This window comes from Triticum dicoccoides, chromosome 2A (assembly GCF_002162155.2).
Source record: "Triticum dicoccoides isolate Atlit2015 ecotype Zavitan chromosome 2A, WEW_v2.0, whole genome shotgun sequence".
Classification (NCBI taxonomy): Eukaryota; Viridiplantae; Streptophyta; class Magnoliopsida; order Poales; family Poaceae; genus Triticum; species Triticum dicoccoides.
This window is the reverse complement of record NC_041382.1, coordinates 134269821-134289708: the sequence shown is the minus strand read 5'-3', so window position 1 is coordinate 134289708 and position 19888 is coordinate 134269821. Positions and strand designations below refer to the sequence as shown.

Here is a 19888-nt window from a genome sequence, read left to right as displayed (position 1 = left end):
TGTTTCATATTTGCATTTTTTTCTCATGCAAGGCGATGGCATTATTGTCAAGTGCCCATGATGCGCTCCCACAAATTTTTCTTATGACTGATGGATCGGTTGATGATGAGCATGACATCTGCCAAACTGTGAAAAATGAGCTCCTCAGCAGAGGATCTAAATCTCCCCGAATTTCTACGTTCGGACTAGGTAATCTCAAGGAGCACCTTCCAGTACACAATTTATTGTACCTGAATTCTAGAACTATATCCAAGTAGTTGCCAGGCTAAAATGAATATTGTTTCTAAGCTTATTGGCATCTGATCTTTCTATATTGCAACCATTGTCTCTTATTTTTCTGGCATCTGATCTTTCTATATGCATCCTGCATAAAATTGTTTTTGTTATTTTGTTCTTTGGTAGTATGGTGTGTTTGTTTTCTAATTCTTTGCAACCCACTCACTTGAAAATGTTAGGTTTATATTGCAACCATTATTTCTTGCGCATGGTGGCATCAATTGGCAAGGGGCATTTTGATGCTGCACTTGAGACAGGTACTAACCTCCCACCCCTTTTACCCCATTGCTTTCATTTACTTGAACTAGAAAACAGTATGATGTGCCCTTATGAACTTTGAATATAGAAAATTGATCTGTGTATTATGTATAGCCTTTTTCTATTGCGTGTTTTGAGTGATGGCCATATATTATTCGATATTATTATTTGATTACAAGTACGTCAATGTTCCCACTTAAAAACCCATGTATCTACCCAAGTCCTGAAGTAAGGCCAAGTTTTTCTTAAAGGGAACAAAAGCAATCCACATAGCCAATCTTCTCCTCTGTACCACATCAATATAAGCTGAGAGCTGCCAAACTTTACTAAAAAAATTAATTCCTACCATGCTCTTTGACTGTGATTTAATCTAATTTTTAGTTGTGTCAATTTAATAACAGTATTACCTCTGTCCTAAAATGCTTGTCTTAGATTTGTCTAAATACGGATGTATCTAACACTAAAACGTGTGTAGCTACGGAGACAAGCTTTTTGGGACGGAGGGTGTCCTATTTATATCACTGATTTGGAGATATGTGCAATACATCTTTCAGCAATCAACAGTTTAACAACCTGTTTATTGGTACTCCCTCCGTCCGGAAATACTTGTCCTAGAAATGGATATAACCATTTCTAGGACAAGTATTTCCGGACGGAGGGAGTATGCATTAACAATAAATGCAGGATTTATTGAAGTCAAGTTACTAAATATTTATTATAGTATCTTTTCCCTGTTCTTTTTAATCCAGGATCAATTGAGAGTCAAATACTTAAGTGGTTCAGGAAAGCATCAAATACAATAGTGGCAAACATCTCCATTGATGCTACGGGACACCTCGATGATTTTGAAGTGAGTCTGCATGTTAATCACATCACCTTTTGTACATATTGATCTAAAAGTTACTTGGTTTTGTGAATTTATAGGATGCTTATGATAAAAAAAGAAACTATGCCCTTAGCATTTATCGACTGCTGTAAATTTCATTTTGCAGTTTTTGTGTTATACTACCTCCATTCCAAAATATAAGACGTTTTGGTAGGTTAGTGTAGCCTACCAAAAGCGTTTTGGAATGTAGGTAGTATAATGCTTTATTAGGTACCCTATGTTGCGGTGTTCTATATTATACAGTTCAGATTATTTTTCCAGGCAGTGTACAGATGTGGATTAGACTGTACTTACTGCTTATCATCTTCTATATCACCATAACATAGTTAGTGCTGGATGGGATGTGGGACACAATTTTGTAAGTACAGACAGAGAAATGCAGTATATTTGATGATCTTATTACTGTACCTTTTCCATTCTGTTCAGGTGGATTCTGAATATATTCCAGACATTTCAGCACAGTGTCCTTTATGTATATCTGGAAAATACCAAGGCAAGTTCCCTGAGACAGTTGTGGCAACAGGTTACTTGGCTGACATGACAGAGATCTCGATTGAGCTGAAGGTCCAGCATATAACGGACATGCCTCTTGATAACGTAAAATGCTCAAACTTTGCTACTTTGTACATCTGTCTTATGATTCATCAGGATACTTGTGCAAGTTCTTAACTTCATTCTGTGAAGATGATTTAAATCTTTGGCCAAGTGGTATTTCATGCTTTAGGACCATCACTTAACTTAATTCTTAACTTAATGCTGTGAAGCTCTGCATTTCTTTTCATGGTTTCCAGATTTTCGCAGCACAGCAGATTGCTCTTCTCACAGCAAAGGCATGGCTTTCTGCAGACAAACAATTGGAGAGAAAGGTGCCTTTTCTTTTTTTGCTTTAAACCTGCATTGAACTTTCAGGGCATGGAGTTGTATTTAATAGAAATAGAAATTCCTAGAACAAGAACTTGTCGTATCATGGTGCACAAAGTTGAAGAAGCACCAAAAACATAGTTGTTCCATGCATCATACGAGTAGACAAGTAAAAGGGTTGTTGATTGGTTTTTGACAAGTTGCTGATATTTCGTCTACATCCCTGTTCTGAAGAACCATGAAAAGCTGTTGATACTGAGACATTTAAAGATGTGCTGTTGCTGTATGCTTTTGTGCTGATCAGTTTCCAGTTCATTTATGGCTCAAAGCATCTTGTATTGTGTGGTTTGAAACCATTCAGTTGATATTATATGGTTGCATAATTTTTGAGTAACTCCGTTTCTTCTATTTTGCAGGTGATAAAATTAAGCATAGAGAATAGTGTTCTTTCAGAGTACACAAGCATGGTTGTACTTCAAACCAATTTGGATGCAGCACAAAAAGTAGGTCCTACATATTATTTTCTTTCCTTTCGAGGGCAGATTGGACCTAGAGATGATCTCTATTGCATATCGCTGTTTCTTTTGTCGATGCCTTGTTGAAACATTATAAAGATTGCTAACTAAAACTTTGTGCACTCACTACTACGCAGGTCAAGCAGAAACAGAAAGGACACAAAGGCGCCAATGAGCCATTACGATTCCAGCTTCATGGTCTAAAACTTGGATTCGGTGACAAAGCAGCCACCAGGGAAAACCTCCTCACATGTTTCGGCGACGAGAAACCACTGGAGACGTTGAAGATATTCAAGAAGGCGGGCGGGTGCTGCGGCCGAGTCGCGGACTGCCTCTGCTGCATGTGCTGCATCAAGGCGTGCAACAAGATGAACGACCAGTGCGCCATCTTGATGGCACAGATCTGCGCTGCGCTATCGTGCCTCGGCTGCTACGAGTGCTGCGCGGAGGTGTGCTGTGGAGGGTCCGAGTCGTAGTGAGAGCCCGGGGTGTGTACATAACTAGAGTGGGCAGAAGCCTGTGGGTGTCATACTGTGTAGAATGCTTGATCAAGAATGATCAGGCCGTCTTTGGTTGTACAACTTGTCCATGATGATACAACTTCGGATAGTCAGTGTAAGTTTGGACTAGCCCAAATGGTCGGATGAGCTTTTTTATATATTGTAGAAGTACTGTACAAAAAGGAGAGAGCAGATGGTAGAGACTTCTTTTTAAAGTAGAACGGTGGCTTTATTATATTCATTTAAAATGCCAAAGATGCTGGCCGATGCCCAGGGAAGACGCCGCCTTTGCCAAGTCATGTGGCTTGTGATTTGACTCGCTTCCTTGGAAGTGTTTAAGGTCCAATTGTTTTCGATAATACACTTGGGCGGTATGCATGCAGTCGGTGTGTCGGAGCGGCAACATGCGACGCGGATCGCTAGCCATTGCCGTCAATGGTATAAGAGGATTAGGACCTGTGTGTTAAACCTCTCCCATTTTCCCTGTATCTTCGAATTATTGTGGCCCTAGGGTCATACAGTAACATCGTGTCTATACTTGAACAAGATTGTAGTGTCAAAAACAAAAACGCTCTTACATTATGAAATGGTATAAGAGGAGTAGCAGTTATTTTTTCTTCTAGCACAGCTTTGAGTTGGGAGGCATGGCCGCATGGAGCACGTAATAGTAGGCTAGTAGCACAGGAGCCTTTTATTTCAGAAAAAGGTGACACGTGCGCGCGTCGCCCCCAAGCACAATGCCTGGGAGATCGGCGCCAAATGTTTTCCGTCGATGCGCAAGAAGGACGTGCAACTAGGATGTCAACCGGGTCCCGTTTAATCCCGTTTAAAGTCCACTTATGATATGATAGTTCAAAAAGATTTTTAGTTTGTTTGAGAAAAATGAACTATCAAGCTAGAAAAAACTAACTAAACGGGATTGTAGACGCCATTTATTTGCCACTTACATCCCTACGTGCAACGGGGCAAGTGGGGAGGAGAAGATGGTTTCCTTGATCTTCTTCCGGTGGGCAACTGCCTTTTCTTTTGGAGAAGATGCGCGCGACTGCGTGGGAGAGGCTTGGCATGGAGCACGTAGTAGCAGTAGTACGGTGCCCAATTTTCCTGTCGAGAAAATGACATATGCGCGTGCAGTCGGCCCGTCCATGGCGAATGCGAGTGGCGCGGCCAATCAGGGGCCATCCAACACGATCCAAGGCGCCAAGTGTCACGACCAGACCAGACCACATCGTGTCGGGCTGACACCTGCTTGTTTAATCACCGGTCTACCCCTAATTAACCCCCTGAACGCCCGGGCCGCCATCAGTCTCCGGGCTAACAATTAGCGACGTGATTAATTAGTCCCCACGAGGCCCCCTCCGATCCCGCAAGCCCTCCCTCCGCCTAAATACCGGAGGGGTACAGTTTAGTGGGCGTAAATAGATTTTTTGAGGGAATGGTGGGCGTCGCGATCTCCCACGCGCAGCTGGGTTAAACTAGGGGCCGGATGGCGGGGTCCGTGTGAGCCCACGTATGCGCGCCCCGGATCTTGCTCGGTTTCATCCATCGGCTGCGCTCGCGCCACGCACGCCCCGCTTCGGTTCCAGGGCTTCAGGCTCTTGGCTGCTGGCACCGGGCACCTGCTGGTGCATATTCCATCGGTTTTAGTCTCTTGGCTGCCTGCATGGGGCGTGCTTTTCTCAAGGACGATCTTCGATCCTTTTACCTTGACCAGCTAATTTTGTATGTGCGTTATAACAGGGTATACATACATAGACCGTTAAAACTCCGCAATGGCATCCAATGATCATATTGGAAGGAGAGATCCTACACTTACGGGAAATTTTCAATGAAAAACTCTTACGGGGCTGAGGTGGAGACGCAGGAATTAACCATGGGCCAGTCCAGAAGGTTAAATCCATGCCAAATGGAGGGCCTCTTCAATTTGCGGGATTGTAGAAATGCAGGGATAGAAGAAAAAACACTACCATGCCCTTTCATATCCTACATGATTTGAGTTTGTTTGATTGCATCACAGAGAAAACAAAGGATATTTTAAAAGAAGTTGAAGTGGATGCTAGATTTTCTATGAAATATAGTACAAATGATTTCTTATGAAAAATATCGTAGGATTCAATCAAACGACCAAACAAAAAAATTATAAGGATTCTAATCCTCCAAAAATCATTTGAATCAAAGAGGGACTGATTTGAAGAACATGGATTAGGCCGACCTCAACGGAATATGGGCCAGGCTCTACCTTGCCAATGACCTCCCTCCCCTCGATCACCTACATGCTGCTGGAATTTGCATGGGGTGCGCGGTGTGGTCAGCGGTAAGTTGCGGCACAAGATGGGGGATATGGCAATGCAAGTTGGGAGGCTCTGGACGCTTGTCATGACAGATTGAGAGGGTAGGGTGGTGCGAGTGTAGCCTGTGTCTGTAATGGTCTGCCGGGGCATGTCATTGTGAGATTTGCAAGTTGGGGGATGTGGGTAGCAGCGGATTAATCGGGTAAGTGCCACAAGCGTGCGAATGAGGAGGTGGCATGCCATTGGCGGCGGTGTGTACGGTTGAGTTGGAGGCATGCATAGATGGTGCTTTCAATTTTTTTGCTCGTGTTGCAGTGTGGTTATGTGGGTACAAAAAAAACTCCACACTAAAAAATCAGAACGGAGCAGTAAGCACAACATTTGTACATAGGGAGAAAACAACCGGTACAATCATATCCCCGAGTTGTGATCCTATATTTCTACTCGTGTACTCCCTCCCTTGCGGTTTATTAATTATATGTTGCTATTTAAATTCCAGATTAAAATTTGATAAAATTAGAGTTACAAACAAGAAGAGAGGGAGTACATGCTCGATCGAAAAATCCACGTGATTTATTGTGAATGTTAGAGCACCTCTATATTTAAGCTCCCACGATAAGATAGGGAAAAACAAGCGTTGCTTGCACCTAATTAACGCTAGAGCAAATTGCACAAATGCACAATATTTACATAATATTTGTTTTTTTTGTTACTGACTAGTCCTAGAATTGTGGGTTTTTGTTAAAATCCCCTAGAGTCGAGGTTTTGTATTACCTCAGCCCCAAATGTTGTGTATTTGTGCGATTCCCTCTTAACGCGAATGCTTCATTTCCACCACTGCCTTAGTCTATATATGGTAGAAAGGAGAAGTACAGCATACACTGTATACTCGTAACGGCGATTCTTGAAAACAGTAATGTATGCTTCAACTGGATGCAATTTGGCCTGATTAACATAGGTAGCCGTTTCTCCTTTTCTTCCCCTTATTGCAGTAATATATACATCAAGCAGTAAGCCTGCCACCGGATGTAATTCGGCCGCCAGCGCTCTCACTCACCCTATTTAATTCGTGGGGGCAGGGGACCCTTGCTCCATCCAAGTCACTCACTCGCTTCCTTTTTACTAGACGCGCTAGCTCTCAAGCTTTCGTCCCGATACATGCAGTAGTGGCCGCAGGAGAAGCCCCCGTGCGTTGTGTCCTCGCTCATCGCCAGGCAGAGGGCACCTGAAAACAGTTGCGTATCAGCTGCTCACCGATCATTCTCGCGGTTCTGGCAGTACTTGCGCCAATCTCACTGGGTAATTCACCGACCCTCCGACGAAGCCAGCAGCTTGTGCTTGAAGAGAGTAGGGATCGATGGGGGTAAGCTCGCTGCTGACGATGTTTTACAGTTCTTCTTCCTTTTGTTTTCTGATGAGTAGTGCAGCAGCTGACTGTGATGGTTTCGTCTTCCAGATCATCAACTGGGTGCAGAATCGTCTGAACACCAAGCAGGAGAAGAAACGATCCGCCGCCGCCGCCGCCGCGGGCGCGAGCTCGGTTCGCAGTAAGTCACTCGTTTCGTTTCACTCCCATGCATGCGTACGTACGCTTTCTGAAGAGCACGTAGATGCTCATGCATGCGTTTCACGTGCGTAGATGCCCCGGTCCGGGAGAATAGTTGCCGCGGCCAGGCCGACGACGAACTCCCCGGCGACTGGAGCATGCTCTCCATCGGAACCATCGGAACCCTCGGCAACGAGCCCACGCCGGCGCCGGCGCCAGATCAGGCGGTGCCGGACTTCACCATCGAGGAGGTGAAGAAGCTGCAGGACGCGCTGAACAAGCTACTCAGGCGCGCCAAGTCTAAGTCCAGCTCCCGCGGCTCCACCGCCGGCGCCGGCGACGAGGAGCAGAACCTGCCGCTCGACAGGTTCCTCAACTGCCCCTCCAGCCTCGAGGTCGACCGGCGGCTCTCGCTCAGGCTGCAGGGCGCCGATGGCGGGCAGAACGGGGAGTTCTCGCCGGACACGCAGATCATACTCAGCAAGGCCAGGGAGCTCCTCGTCAGCACCAACGGCAACGGCGGGGGCGTCAAGCAGAAGTCCTTCAAGTTCCTCCTCAAGAACATGTTCGCCTGCCGGGGCGGCTTCCCGCCGCAGCCCAGCCTCAAGGATCCAGTCGAAACAAAACTAGAGAAGGTAACACACATGTGATATTCGATATATACATATATTACCATGCAGATCTTAATAACCAGTGTTCACATAGCTAGCTAGGTTTTATTATTACGTTTCTTTTATGCATGGGCGATCATGCAATAATAATGTGTGTTTTCCTAACTTTTGTTGTGTATGTGTAGTTGTTTAAGACGATGCTTCAAAAGAAGATGAGCGCCCCGCGCCAGAGCAACGCGGCATCGTCGTCGAGGAAGTATTACCTGGAGGACAAACCAATGGGAAGGATCCAAATGGATGGTCACCACGACGAGGAGGAGGATGACTACGGAGAAGATGTCTTCAAGTGGGACAAAACAGATTCAGATTGTAAGTTTCCAGAGTTGATTAATTTCACTTCAGACTTAACTACTCCCTACGTTCCTAAATATAAAGCAAAATGAGTGAATCTACACTCTAAACTACGTCTATATACATCTGTATGTAGTCCATATTAAAATCTCTAGAATGACTACTACTTTGCACTCATGTGTAATCAGACCCATGCATGCAGGAAAATCGAATCGTTTCTTTGCGGACGTAGTACTTAATAATAAGCATGGACTTATGTGTAATTTCTTGCTTTTTTGCAGTCATTGTTCTAGAGGTGTAAAGCGATAGCTGACACACAAGGTCAAGATCATTATGATGTGAAATGGTAAGCTCTATAACTGATACGCATAGTACTATCAAATTGCATGCATGGACGAATCAGTTAACCCTAAAGACCTTCAAACATCAACAGTTAGAGTTATCGTGCCAACTGCTGAATTTTGGATGGTGTAAAATTTTGCAGATTACACGGATGTTAATTATAATGCCATCGACGCTGTAATGATCCCGGTGATATATGTTGAACGACGTGTTGAACGCCAAATCGATGAGGCGGAGGACATATGATGGAATGCGCCAGGGTGTTGCACTGAACGAACGGGTCGACAAGCCAAGATTTGATCTGCTGTTCATAGGAGGAATCAGTTTTCAGCTTAACTAGTCTTACTCCCTCTTTCCTTCCTTTCTTTTTGAGGGATTACTCCCTTTGATTTTTGTTTCAGAGGTCTGATATATCCATGTTCCATGTATACTCCCCTTATATATAAATTCCTTTCCATTCTGTGGGATACTAGATGTTGCAGTAATTCCTACTAATTAGTGAAGTGAAGCAAAGTAAAACCTCATGTGCACTTTATCTTAGTCTAATCAATCAATGTGGTCGATCTCAAGATCATGGTGGAACATGGTGCAATGAAAGTATGTGCCATGAATGGACAGAAACGGTACAGCAACTAGGGTACTCGGAACATGAGAAGCGGCCGAAAACGGAAGGCCAGCCGGCCTGGAGCCGGGGGTTGCATCGATCCCAAATCTCCATTGGCATTTGGATCAGGGGCAGGTCCCCGGCACATTCGTGTGCGCCCGTGCCAACTCTGGAAAAAAAGGTACACATGAGTGGGCGCCAAGCAACGCTGTGCACCTTTGGCAAAGGCCGATGTGTCAATTGAATACGAGTCCATTGCAAAGTACAGCAGTACATAGTGTATCTGGTAAAAATTGGGAAAATGCCCACTCTCATCATTTGCTTGTCCCAAAACAAGCTGGATTTTGAATACCTTTGAGTAGTACTACTGTATATTCCATGCATGATGGACCATGTATTTGTCTAAAACACATGGCTGGCTGATCCACATTTTTAGAACTATGAAAAAACACTCAAGTCGAAGGGTTGAACCGAGCCCAAATCAGGACTGGGGGGTGTAAAACCTGGTGCAATGTGGTGCATTTCCTAAAATCTGGTGCAACAAGTAACCTATAGCACTTACATATGATCCACAACTGAAGAAGAAAAAAAACTAGAATCTCATTTTTCTTTCTTGTCGATTTTGTACTTGAACCGGGAAATCGGCATTTCCACAATGCCATCTTTCCATCCATACACAGCGCCTCAGCTCAGAAGCAGTGTACAAGTACACTACAGCACCGACAGCAGGCATGTGTGGCTGTTTTGAGATTGGCTGCTGGCATGTGGTCTTTGTTAGTTAAGGAAGGATCCTAGGGATCCACAAGGAGGAGAGAATGAGATGAGTTAAACCAGGAGACTGCCTGGCTAGATAGAGTTTACTTGCTTGTTTTCGACGAAAGTTCGCTATTCCCCTTTGTTTAGATGCAACTTGCGAGCCCTATTTCCATTGTAATTTTCTGCCTGGACAGGGCAGGGACACTCATGATTCGCCATTGGCGGACGGGCCGATCGACGCATAAAATTATGGAGCCCAGAAGTAGCGAGAAGCTGCCGCGATGTGGTCCTGAATCCCGTGTCGCTTTTGGGCGAGAGGATACGATCGATAGTGTAATGGGGTTTGTGAATCTTGCGACGAGGCTGAATATCTATCACATACTATGCGGCGTATGGTCAACCCGGCTCTGATCGGCCGGCGGCCGGCGTATCAGAAAGCCTAGTTCGTTTTGTCTAGACCAGATGAGATCGCACGCAGCTATATCTTGCTGGGAATCGGCGCGGCGGCACGGCACGGCACGGCAGACAGTCGGCCGAGGGTTCAGATTTTGGTTGACGAAATGCCCTGGTGTTATTTCGGTTTTGCCGGCTATGTTGCAAGTGTTATTTTGTTTTGGGTTTTGATACACGACTTTGCTTGCCATTTGGTAGATTGCAAACCGAAAATTACGGACTTCTACAAGTAAGCATCCCCGTTAATCCCGTAATTATCTGCCTGATCTGGGGAAAAGAATACCTAATCATAAGGGTCCTTCAGAATCTTTTCGTGTAGCATTGCTCTGCAAACATGTCAAATTTTAGGTTTTAAGATTTTTATTCTAACAAGTGATGCGGTAAGGGTTGTCTTTAGGAGCAATGCCACACTCGGAAGGTTAGTTACGGGTTGCTAATTACAGTCTCACGTGATGTTATTTGATTGTATAGCACTAGGACTCATCGGAGATTATTAGGAGGTTTAGTAGGGGATTATGCCCCGTAAGAAATGTCTGCAGGTTTATGATTTTGTATCTATATCTTGTTTAAGTTTACGCCCGGTTTAGTAGGACATCTTCGCGCTGGAAGAGGCCGGCGTGTGGGCCAACGGCCCCTTAGCCTGAGCATGGAAGTCGCTGTTGGGTGCATGGTCATCTTGATAGGGCTAGGTGGGACCCTGCCTTGATTTCCTGCAATTCTTTATTTCGGGGAGGATGATAATGGATAATGCACTCATTGCCTTCGAGTGCATTCATCACATTAAGCAGGAAAAGGATCCTACCGAGAGTTTTTATGCTTATAAACTGAACCTGACAAAAGCATATGATAGAGTTGATTGAGTATTCTTGAAGTAAATGATGCAAAAGTTGGGTTTCTTTCGTCGATGGGTGGACCAGATAATGGCATGTGTCACGTCGGTGAGGTATTCAGTTAAATTAAACTGAACCATCTTAGATTCATTTGCACCTTCGCAAGGGCTACGACAAGGTGACCCATTATCACTGTTCTTATTCTTATTTGTGGCTGACGGTCTATCTGCCATTTTGAAGCATGAGATCAATGTTGGGAATATTACACCCATAAAAATATGTATAAGAGTACAAGGGATCTCACATTTGCTATTTGCGGATGATACCTTACTTTTCTTTGAAGCTACACAGGAGCAAGCATTAAAAGTGAAGGGAGCTTTGGACTATTGGGGAACGCAGTATTTCAAAAAAAAATCCTACGATCACGCAATATCTATCTAGGAGATGCATAGCAACAAGAGGGGAGAGTGTGTCTACATACCCTCGTAGACCGAAAGCGGAAGCGTTAAGTAACGCGGTTGATGTAGTCGAATTTCTTCGCGATCCAACCGATCAAGTACCGAACGCACGGCACCTTCGTGATCTGCACACGTTCAGCTCGGTGACGTCTCTCGTGCTCTTGATCCAGCTGAGGCCGAGGGTGAGTTTCGTCAGCACGACGGCATGTTGACGGTGATGATGAAGTTACCAACGCAGGGCTTCGCCTAAACACTACGACAATATGCCTGAGGTGTAATACTGTGGAGGGGGGCACCGCACACGGCTAAATATCAACTTGTGTGTCTATGGGGTGCCCCCTCCCTCGTATATAAAGGAGGGGAGGAGGAGGAGGGCCGACCACAAGGGGCGCGCCCAAGGTGGGGAATCCTACTCCTAGTAGGAGTAGGTTCCCCCCTTTCCTAGTCCAACTAGGAGAAGAAGGAAGGAGAGGGAGAGGGAGAGGGAATGAGGGGTCGCGCCCCCTCCCCTTGTGCTATTCGGACTCCCCTTGGGGGGGGGGCACCACCTCCTGGCTGCGTCCCTCTCTCTCCCCTAAGGCCCACTAAGGCCCATAACTTTCTGGGGGGGGGGGTCCGGTAACCCCGGTACTCCGAAACTTATCCGAAACGACCCGAACAATTCTGGTGTCCGAATGTAGCCTTTCAATATATGAATCTTTATGTATCGACCATTTCGAGACTCCTCGTCATGTCAGTGATCACATCCGGGACTCCGAACAACCTTCGGTACATCAAATCACATAACTCATAATACATCTCGTCATCGAACGTTAAGCGTGCGGACCCTACGGGGTCAAGAACTATGTAGACATGATCAAGACTCATCTCTGGTCAATAACTAATAGCGGAACCTGGATGCTCATATTGGTTCCTACATATTCTACGAAGATCTTTATCGGTCATAACAACATACGTCATTCCCTTTGTCATCGGTATGTTACTTGCCTGAGATTCGATCGTCGGTATCATCATATCTAGTTCAATCTCGTCACCGGCATGTCTCTTTACTCGTTCCGTAATGCATCATACCGTGACTAACTCATTAGTCACATTGCTTGCAAGGCTCATAGTGATGTGCATTACCGAGAGGGCCTAGAGATACCTCTCCGATATACGGAGTGACAAATCCTAATCTCGACCTGGTAGAGAGGTATTAATAAAATCAGTCGCACAAGCTCTCCCTGCTTATATAATGGGTGTCTTCAAACTTCCGTTTTCAGTTTTGATGATCTAACAAGGATGGTTAGAAATTTCTATTGGGGTTCTAAAAATGGCTGCAGGAAAGTGCAATGGAAGGCTTGGGATAATTTGCTGCAGCCGAAGTGCAAAGGTGTTCTTGGATTCCGTGATTACAAGCTATTTAATCAAGCACTCCTAGCACGTCAAGCTTGGCAACTCATTGACATGCATGATAGTATTGGGGAACGCAATAATTTCAAAAAAATTCCTATGCACACGCAAGATCATGGTGATGCATAGCAACGAGAGGGGAGAGTGTCGTCTACGTACCCTCGTAGACCAAAAGCGGAAGCGTTAGCACAACGTGGTTGATGTAGTCGTACGTCTTCACGATCCGGCCGATCCAAGTACCGAAAGCAGGGCACCTCCGAGTTCAGCACACGTTCAGCTCGATGACGTCCCACGAACTCCGATCCAGTAGAGCTTCACGGGAGAGTTTCGTCAGCACAACGGCGTAATGATGGTGATGATGATGCTACCGACGCAGGGCTTCGCCTAAGCACCTCTACGATATGACCGAGGTGGAATATGCTGGAGGGGGCATCGCACACGGCTGGGAGAGATCAACAGATCAACTTGTGTGTTCTAGGGTGCCCCCAAGCCCCTGTATATAAAGGATGGAGGAGGGGAGGCCGGCCGGCCCCTAGGGCGCGCCAGAAGTGTGGAGTCCTACTAGGACTCCCTAGTCCTAGTAGGATTCCTTCTCCCATATGGAATATGAAAAGGGGAAGGGAAAGGAGAAGGAAGGAAGGGGGCGCCCCCCCTTCCCTAGTCCAATTCGGACCAGACCATGGGGAGGGGTGCGGCCATCTTTTGAGGCCTTTCTCTCCTTTCCCGTATGGCCCATTAAGGCCCAATACGAATTCCCGTAACTCTCCGGTACTCCGAAAAATACCTGAATCACTCGGAACCTTTCCGATGTCTGAATATAGTCGTCTAATATATCAATCTTTACGCCTCGACCATTTCGAGACTCCTCGTCATATCCCCGATCTCATCCGGGACTCCGAACTACCTTCGGTACATCAAATCACACAACTCAAAATACACATCGTCACCGAACATTAAGCGTGCGGACCCTACGGGTTAGAGAACCATGTAGACATGACCGAGACACATCTCCGGTCAATAACCAATAGCGGAACCTGGATGCTCATATTGGCTCCTACATATTCTACGAAGATCTTTATCGGTCAAACCGCATAACAACATACGTTGTTCCCTTTGTCATCGGTATGTTACTTGCCCGAGATTCGATCGTCGGTATCTCAATACCTAGTTCAATATCGTTACCCGCAAGTCTATTTACTCGTTCTGTAATACATCATCCCGCAACTAACTCATTAGTTACAATGCTTGCAAGGCTTATAGTGATGTGTATTACCGAGTGGGCCCAGAGATACCTCTCCGATGATCGGAGTGACAAATCCTAATCTCGAAATATGCCAACTCAACAAGTACCTTCGGAGACACCTGTAGAGCACCTTCATAATCACCCAGTTACGTTGTGACGTTTGTGTTGGGGAACATTGCAGAAAACAAAAAATTTCCTACGGTTTCACCAAGATCCATCTAGGAGTTCATCTAGCAACGAGTGATTGGATTGCATCTACATACCTTTGTAGATCACGCGCGGAAGCGTTCAAAGAACGGGGATGAGGAAGGCGTACTCGATGTGATCCAAATCACCGGAGATCCTAGCGCCGAACGGACGGCACCTCCGCGTTTCAACACACGTACGGTCAGCGTAACGTCTCCTCCTTCTTGATCCAGCAATGGGGAAGGAGAGGTTGAGGAAGATGGCTCCAGCAGCAGCACGACGGCGTGGTGGTGGTGGAGCTGCAGTACTCCGGCAGGGCTTCGCCAAGCTCTATGGAGGAGGAGGAGGTGTTGGAGAGGGAGAGGGAGGCACCAAAGGCGTGGTCTGAGAGGCCCTCCTTCCCCCACTATATATAGGGAGCCTAGGGGGGGCGCCGGCCCTAGGAGATGCAATCTCCTAGGGGGGCGGCGGCCAAGGGAGGAATCCCTCCTCCCCAAGGCACCTAGGAGGTGCCTTCCCCATTTAGGACTCTTCCTTTCTTGATCTCCTGGCGCATGGGCCTATTGGGGCTGGTGCCCTTGGCCCATATAGGCCAAGGCGCACACCCCTACAGCCCATGTGCCCCCCCCGGGGCAGGTGGCCCCACCCGGTGGACCCCCGGGACCCTTCCGGTGGTCCCGGTACAATACCGGTGACCCCGAAACTTGTCCCGACGGCCGAAATAGCACTTCCTATATATAATTCTTTACCTCCGAACCATTCCGGAACTCCTCGTGACGTCCGGGATCTCATCCGGGACTCCAAACAACATTCAGGTTACTACATATACATATCCCTACAACCCTAGCGTCACCGAACCTTAAGTGTGTAGACCCTACGGGTTCGGGAGACATGTAGACATGACCGAGATCGCTCTCCGGTCAATAACCAACAGCGGGATCTGGATACCCATGTTGGTTCCCACATGCTCCTCGATGATCTCATCGGATGAACCACGATGTCGAGGATTCAAGCAACCCCGTATACAATTCCCTTTGTCAATCGGTATGTTACTTGCCCGAGATTCGATCGTCGGTATCCCAATACCTCGTTCAATCTCGTTACCGGCAAGTCACTTTACTCGTACCGTAATTCATGATCCCGTGACCAGACACTTGGTCACTTTGAGCTCATATTGATGATGCATTACCGAGTGGGCCCAGTGATACCTCTCCGTCATACGGAGTGATAAATCCCAGTCTTGATCCGTGTCAACCCAACAGACACTTTCAGAGATACCCGTAGTATACCTTTATAGTCACCCAGTTACGTTGTGACGTTTGGTACACCCAAAGCACTCCTACGGTATCCGGGAGTTACACGATCTCATGGTCTAAGGAAAAGATACTTGACATTGGAGAACTCTAGCAAACGAACTATACGATCTTATGCTATGTTTAGGATTGGGTCTTGTCCATCACATCATTCTCCTAATGATGTGATCTCGTTGTCAATGACATCCAATGCCCATAGTCAGGAAACCATGACTATCTATTGATCAATGAGCTAGTCAACCTGAGGCTTACTAGGGACATGTTGGTGTCTATTATTCACACATGTATTACGATTTCCGGATAACACAGTTATAGCATGAATAAAGACAATTATCATGAACAAGGAAATATAATAATAATCCTTTTATTATTGCCTCTAGGGAATATTTCCAACAGTCTCCCACTTGCACTAGAGTCAATAATCTAGTTACATTGCGATGAATCGAACACCCATGGAATTCTGGTGTTGATCATGTTTTGCTCTAGGGAGAGGTTTAGTCAACGGATCTGCTACTTTCAGGTCCGTATGTACTTTACAAATATCTATGTCTCCATCTTGAACATTTTCACGAATGGAGTTGAAGCGACGCTTGATGTGCCTGGTCTTCTTGTGAAACCTGGGCTCCTTGGCAAGTGCAATAGCTCCAGTGTTGTCACAGAAGAGTTTGATTGGCCCCGACGCATTGGGTATGACTCCTAGGTCGGTGATGAACTCCTTCACCCAAATTGCTTCATGCGCTGCCTTCGAGGCTGCCATGTACTCCGCTTCACATGTAGATCCCGCCACGACGCTCTGCTTGCAACTGCACCAGCTTACTGCCCCACCATTCAAAATATACACGTATCCGGTTTGTGACTTAGAGTCATCCAGATCTGTGTCGAAGCTAGCGTCGACGTAACCTTTTACGACGAGCTCTTCGTCACCTCCATAAATGAGAAACATTTCCTTAGTCCTTTTCAGGTACTTCAGGATATTCTTGACCGCTGTCCAGTGTTCCTTGCCGGGATTACTTTGGTACCTTCCTACCAAACTCACGGCAAGGTTTACGTCAGGTCTGGTACACAGCATGGCATACATAATAGAACCTATGGCTGAGGCATAGGGGATGACACTCATCTCTTCTATATCTTCTGTCGTGGTCGGACATTGAGCTGAGCTCAATTTCACACCTTGTAACACAGGTAAGAACCCCTTCTTAGACTGATCCATATTGAACTTCTTCAATATCTTATCAAGGTATGTGTTTTGTGAAAGACCTATGAGGCGTCTCGATCTATCTCTATAGATCTTGATGCCTAATATATAAGCAGCTTCTCCAAGGTCCTTCATTGAAAAACTCTTATTCAAGTAGGCCTTAATGCTGTCCAAGAGTTCTTTATCATTTCCCATCAAAAGTATGTCATCTACATATAATATGAGAAATGCTACAGAGCTCCCACTCACTTTCTTGTAAACGCAGGCTTGTCCATAAGTCTGTGTAAACCCAAACGCTTTGATCATCTCATCAAAGCGAATGTTCCAACTCCGAGATGCTTGCACCAGCCCATAAATCGAGCGTTGGAGCTTGCACACCTTGTTAGCATTCTTAGGATCGACAAAACCTTCCGGCTGCATCATATACAATTCTTCCTTAAGGAAACCATTAAGGAATACCGTTTTGACGTCCATTTGCCATATCTCATAATCGTAGAATGCGGCAATCGCTAACATGATTCGGACGGACTTTAGCTTCGCTACCGGTGAGAAAGTCTCATCGTAGTCAACCCCTTGAACTTGTCGATAACCCTTAGCGACAAGCCGAGCTTTATAGATGGTCACATTACCATCCGCGTCCGTCTTCTTCTTAAAGATCCATTTATTTTCTATGGCTCGCCGCTCAACAGGTAAGTCAGTCAAAGTCCATACTTCGTTTTCATACATGGATCCTATCTCGGATTTCATGGCTTCTAGCCATTTGTCGGAATCCGGGCCCGCCATCGCTTCTTCATAGTTCGAAGGTTCACCGTTGTCTAACAACATGATTTCCAAGACAGGGTTGCCGTACCAATCTGGTGCGGAACGTGTCCTTGTGGACCTTCGAATTTCAGTATCAACTTGATCTGAAGTTTCATGATCATCATCATTAACTTCCTCTCTAGTCGGTGCAGGCACCTCAGGAACATTTTCTTGAGTTGCGCCATTTTCCGGTTCAAGAGGTAATACTTCATCAAGTTCTACTTTCCTCCCACTTACTTCTTTCGAGAGAAACTCTTTCTCCAGAAAGGATCCATTCTTGGCAACATAGATCTTGCCTTTGGATCTGAGGTAGAAGGTATACCCAATAGTTTCTTTAGGGTATCCTATGAAGACGCATTTTTCCGACTTGTGTTCGAGCTTTTCAGGTTGAAGTTTCTTGACATAAGCATCGCATCCCCAAACTTTTAGAAACGATAGCTTAGGTTTCTTTCCAAACCATAATTCATACGGTGTCGTCTCAACGGATTTCGACCGAGCCCTATTTAAAGTGAATGCGGCAGTCTCTAAAGCATAGCCCCAAAAAGATAGCGGTAAATCGGTAAGAGACATCATAGATCGCACCATATCTAATAGAGTGCGATTACGACGTTCGGACACACCATTACGCTGAGGTGTTCTAGGCGGCGTGAGTTGTGAAACTATTCCACATTTTCTTAAGTGTGTGCCAAACTTGTGACTCAAGTATTCTCCTCCATGATCTGATCGCAGGAACTTGATTTTCCTGTCACGTTGATTCTCAACCTCACTCTGAAATTCTTTGAACTTTTCAAAGGTCTCAGACTTGTGTTTCATTAAGTAGACATACCCATATCTACTCAAGTCATCCGTGAGGGTGAGAACATAATGATAGCCACCGCGAGCCTCAACACTCATTGGACCGCACACATCAGTATGTATGATTTCCAATAAGTTGGTTGCTCGCTCCATTGTTCCTGAGAACGGAGTCTTGGTCATTTTACCCATGAGGCATGGTTCGCATGTGTCAAATGATTCGTAATCAAGAGACTCTAAAAGTCCATCAGCATGGAGCTTCTTCATGCGTTTGACACCTATGTGACCAAGGCGGCAGTGCCACAAGTATGTGGGACTATCATTATCAATCTTACATCTTTTGGTACTCACACTATGAACATGTGTAGCATTACGCTCGAGATTCATTAAGAATAAACCATTCACCATCGGAGCATGACCATAAAACATATCTCTCATATAAATAGAACAACCATTATTCTCGGATTTAAATGAGTAGCCATCTCGAATTAAACAAGATCCTGATACAATGTTCATGCTCAAAGCTGGCACTAAATAACAATTATTAAGGTTTAAAACTAATCCCGAAGGTAAATGTAGAGGTAGCGTGCCGACGGCGATCACATTGACCTTGGAACCATTCCCGACGCGCATCGTCACCTTGTCCTTCGCCAGTCTCCGCTTATTCCGCAGCTCCTGTTTTGAGTTACAAATGTGAGCAACCGCACCGGTATCAAATACCCAGGAGCTACTACGAATACTGGTAAGGTACACATCAATTACATGTATATCACATATACCTTTCGTTTTGCCGGCCTTCTTGTCCGCTAAGTATTTGGGGCAGCTCTGCTTCCAGTGACCACTTCCCTTGCAATAAAAGCACTCAGTCTCGGGCTTGGGTCCATTCTTTGGCTTCTTCCCGGCAGCTTGCTTACCGGGCGCGGCAACTCCCTTGCCGTCCTTCTTGAAGTTCTTCTTACCCTTGCCTTTCTTGAACTTAGTGGTTTTATTCACCATCAACACTTGATGTTCCTTTTTGACTTCTACCTCTGCTGATTTCAGCATTGCAAATACCTCAGGAATGGTCTATTTCCATCCCCTGCATATTGAAGTTCATCACAAAGCGCTTGTAGCTTGGTGGAAGCGACTGGAGGATTCTGTCAATGACCGCGTCATCCGGGAGATTAACTCCCAGCTGAGTCAATCGGTTATGTAACCCAGACATTGTGAGTATGTGCTCACTGACAGAACTATTTTCCTCCATCTTACAGCTGAAGAACTTGTCGGAGACTTCATATCTCTCGACCCGGGCATGAGCTTGGAAAACCATTTTCAGCTCTTCGAACATCTCATATGCTCCATGTCTCTCAAAACGTTTTTGGAGCCCCGGTTCTAAGCTGTAAAGCATGCCGCACTGAACGAGGGAGTAATCATCAGCACGTGTCTGCC

At 45.7% G+C, this 19888-nt stretch overlaps 2 protein-coding genes across 2 annotated transcripts in view; both read left to right on the top strand.

The window, feature by feature from the left end:
- Positions 1-3574, top strand: part of LOC119353811 — a 7256-nt gene extending 3682 nt beyond the window's left edge. The window contains exons 7-13 of the mRNA XM_037620493.1: positions 33-189; positions 456-533; positions 1284-1384; positions 1847-2017; positions 2212-2286; positions 2698-2784; positions 2934-3574. Of these exons, the coding sequence (XP_037476390.1) occupies positions 33-189; positions 456-533; positions 1284-1384; positions 1847-2017; positions 2212-2286; positions 2698-2784; positions 2934-3272 (1008 nt within the window). The 3' untranslated portion in view covers positions 3273-3574. The remainder of the gene's footprint in view (positions 1-32; positions 190-455; positions 534-1283; positions 1385-1846; positions 2018-2211; positions 2287-2697; positions 2785-2933) is intronic.
- A 3370-nt stretch (positions 3575-6944) lies between these two features.
- Positions 6945-8773, top strand: LOC119357736. Its single transcript, XM_037624588.1, has 6 exons — positions 6945-6950; positions 7044-7134; positions 7227-7768; positions 7930-8113; positions 8377-8441; positions 8580-8773. Exons 1-5 carry the CDS (start codon positions 6945-6947, stop codon positions 8394-8396), a joined length of 843 nt encoding a protein of 280 aa, XP_037480485.1. The 3' UTR covers positions 8397-8441; positions 8580-8773.
- Positions 8774-19888: the final 11115 nt, after the last annotated feature.

Bases quoted from the DNA above. Each gene is read 5' to 3' on its own strand.
- LOC119357736 (XM_037624588.1), top strand. The intron at 7,769-7,929 runs GTAACACACATG...GTGTATGTGTAG, and splicing joins TCGAAACAAAACTAGAGAAG to TTGTTTAAGACGATGCTTCA. The intron at 8,114-8,376 runs GTAAGTTTCCAG...GCTTTTTTGCAG, and splicing joins GGACAAAACAGATTCAGATT to TCATTGTTCTAGAGGTGTAA.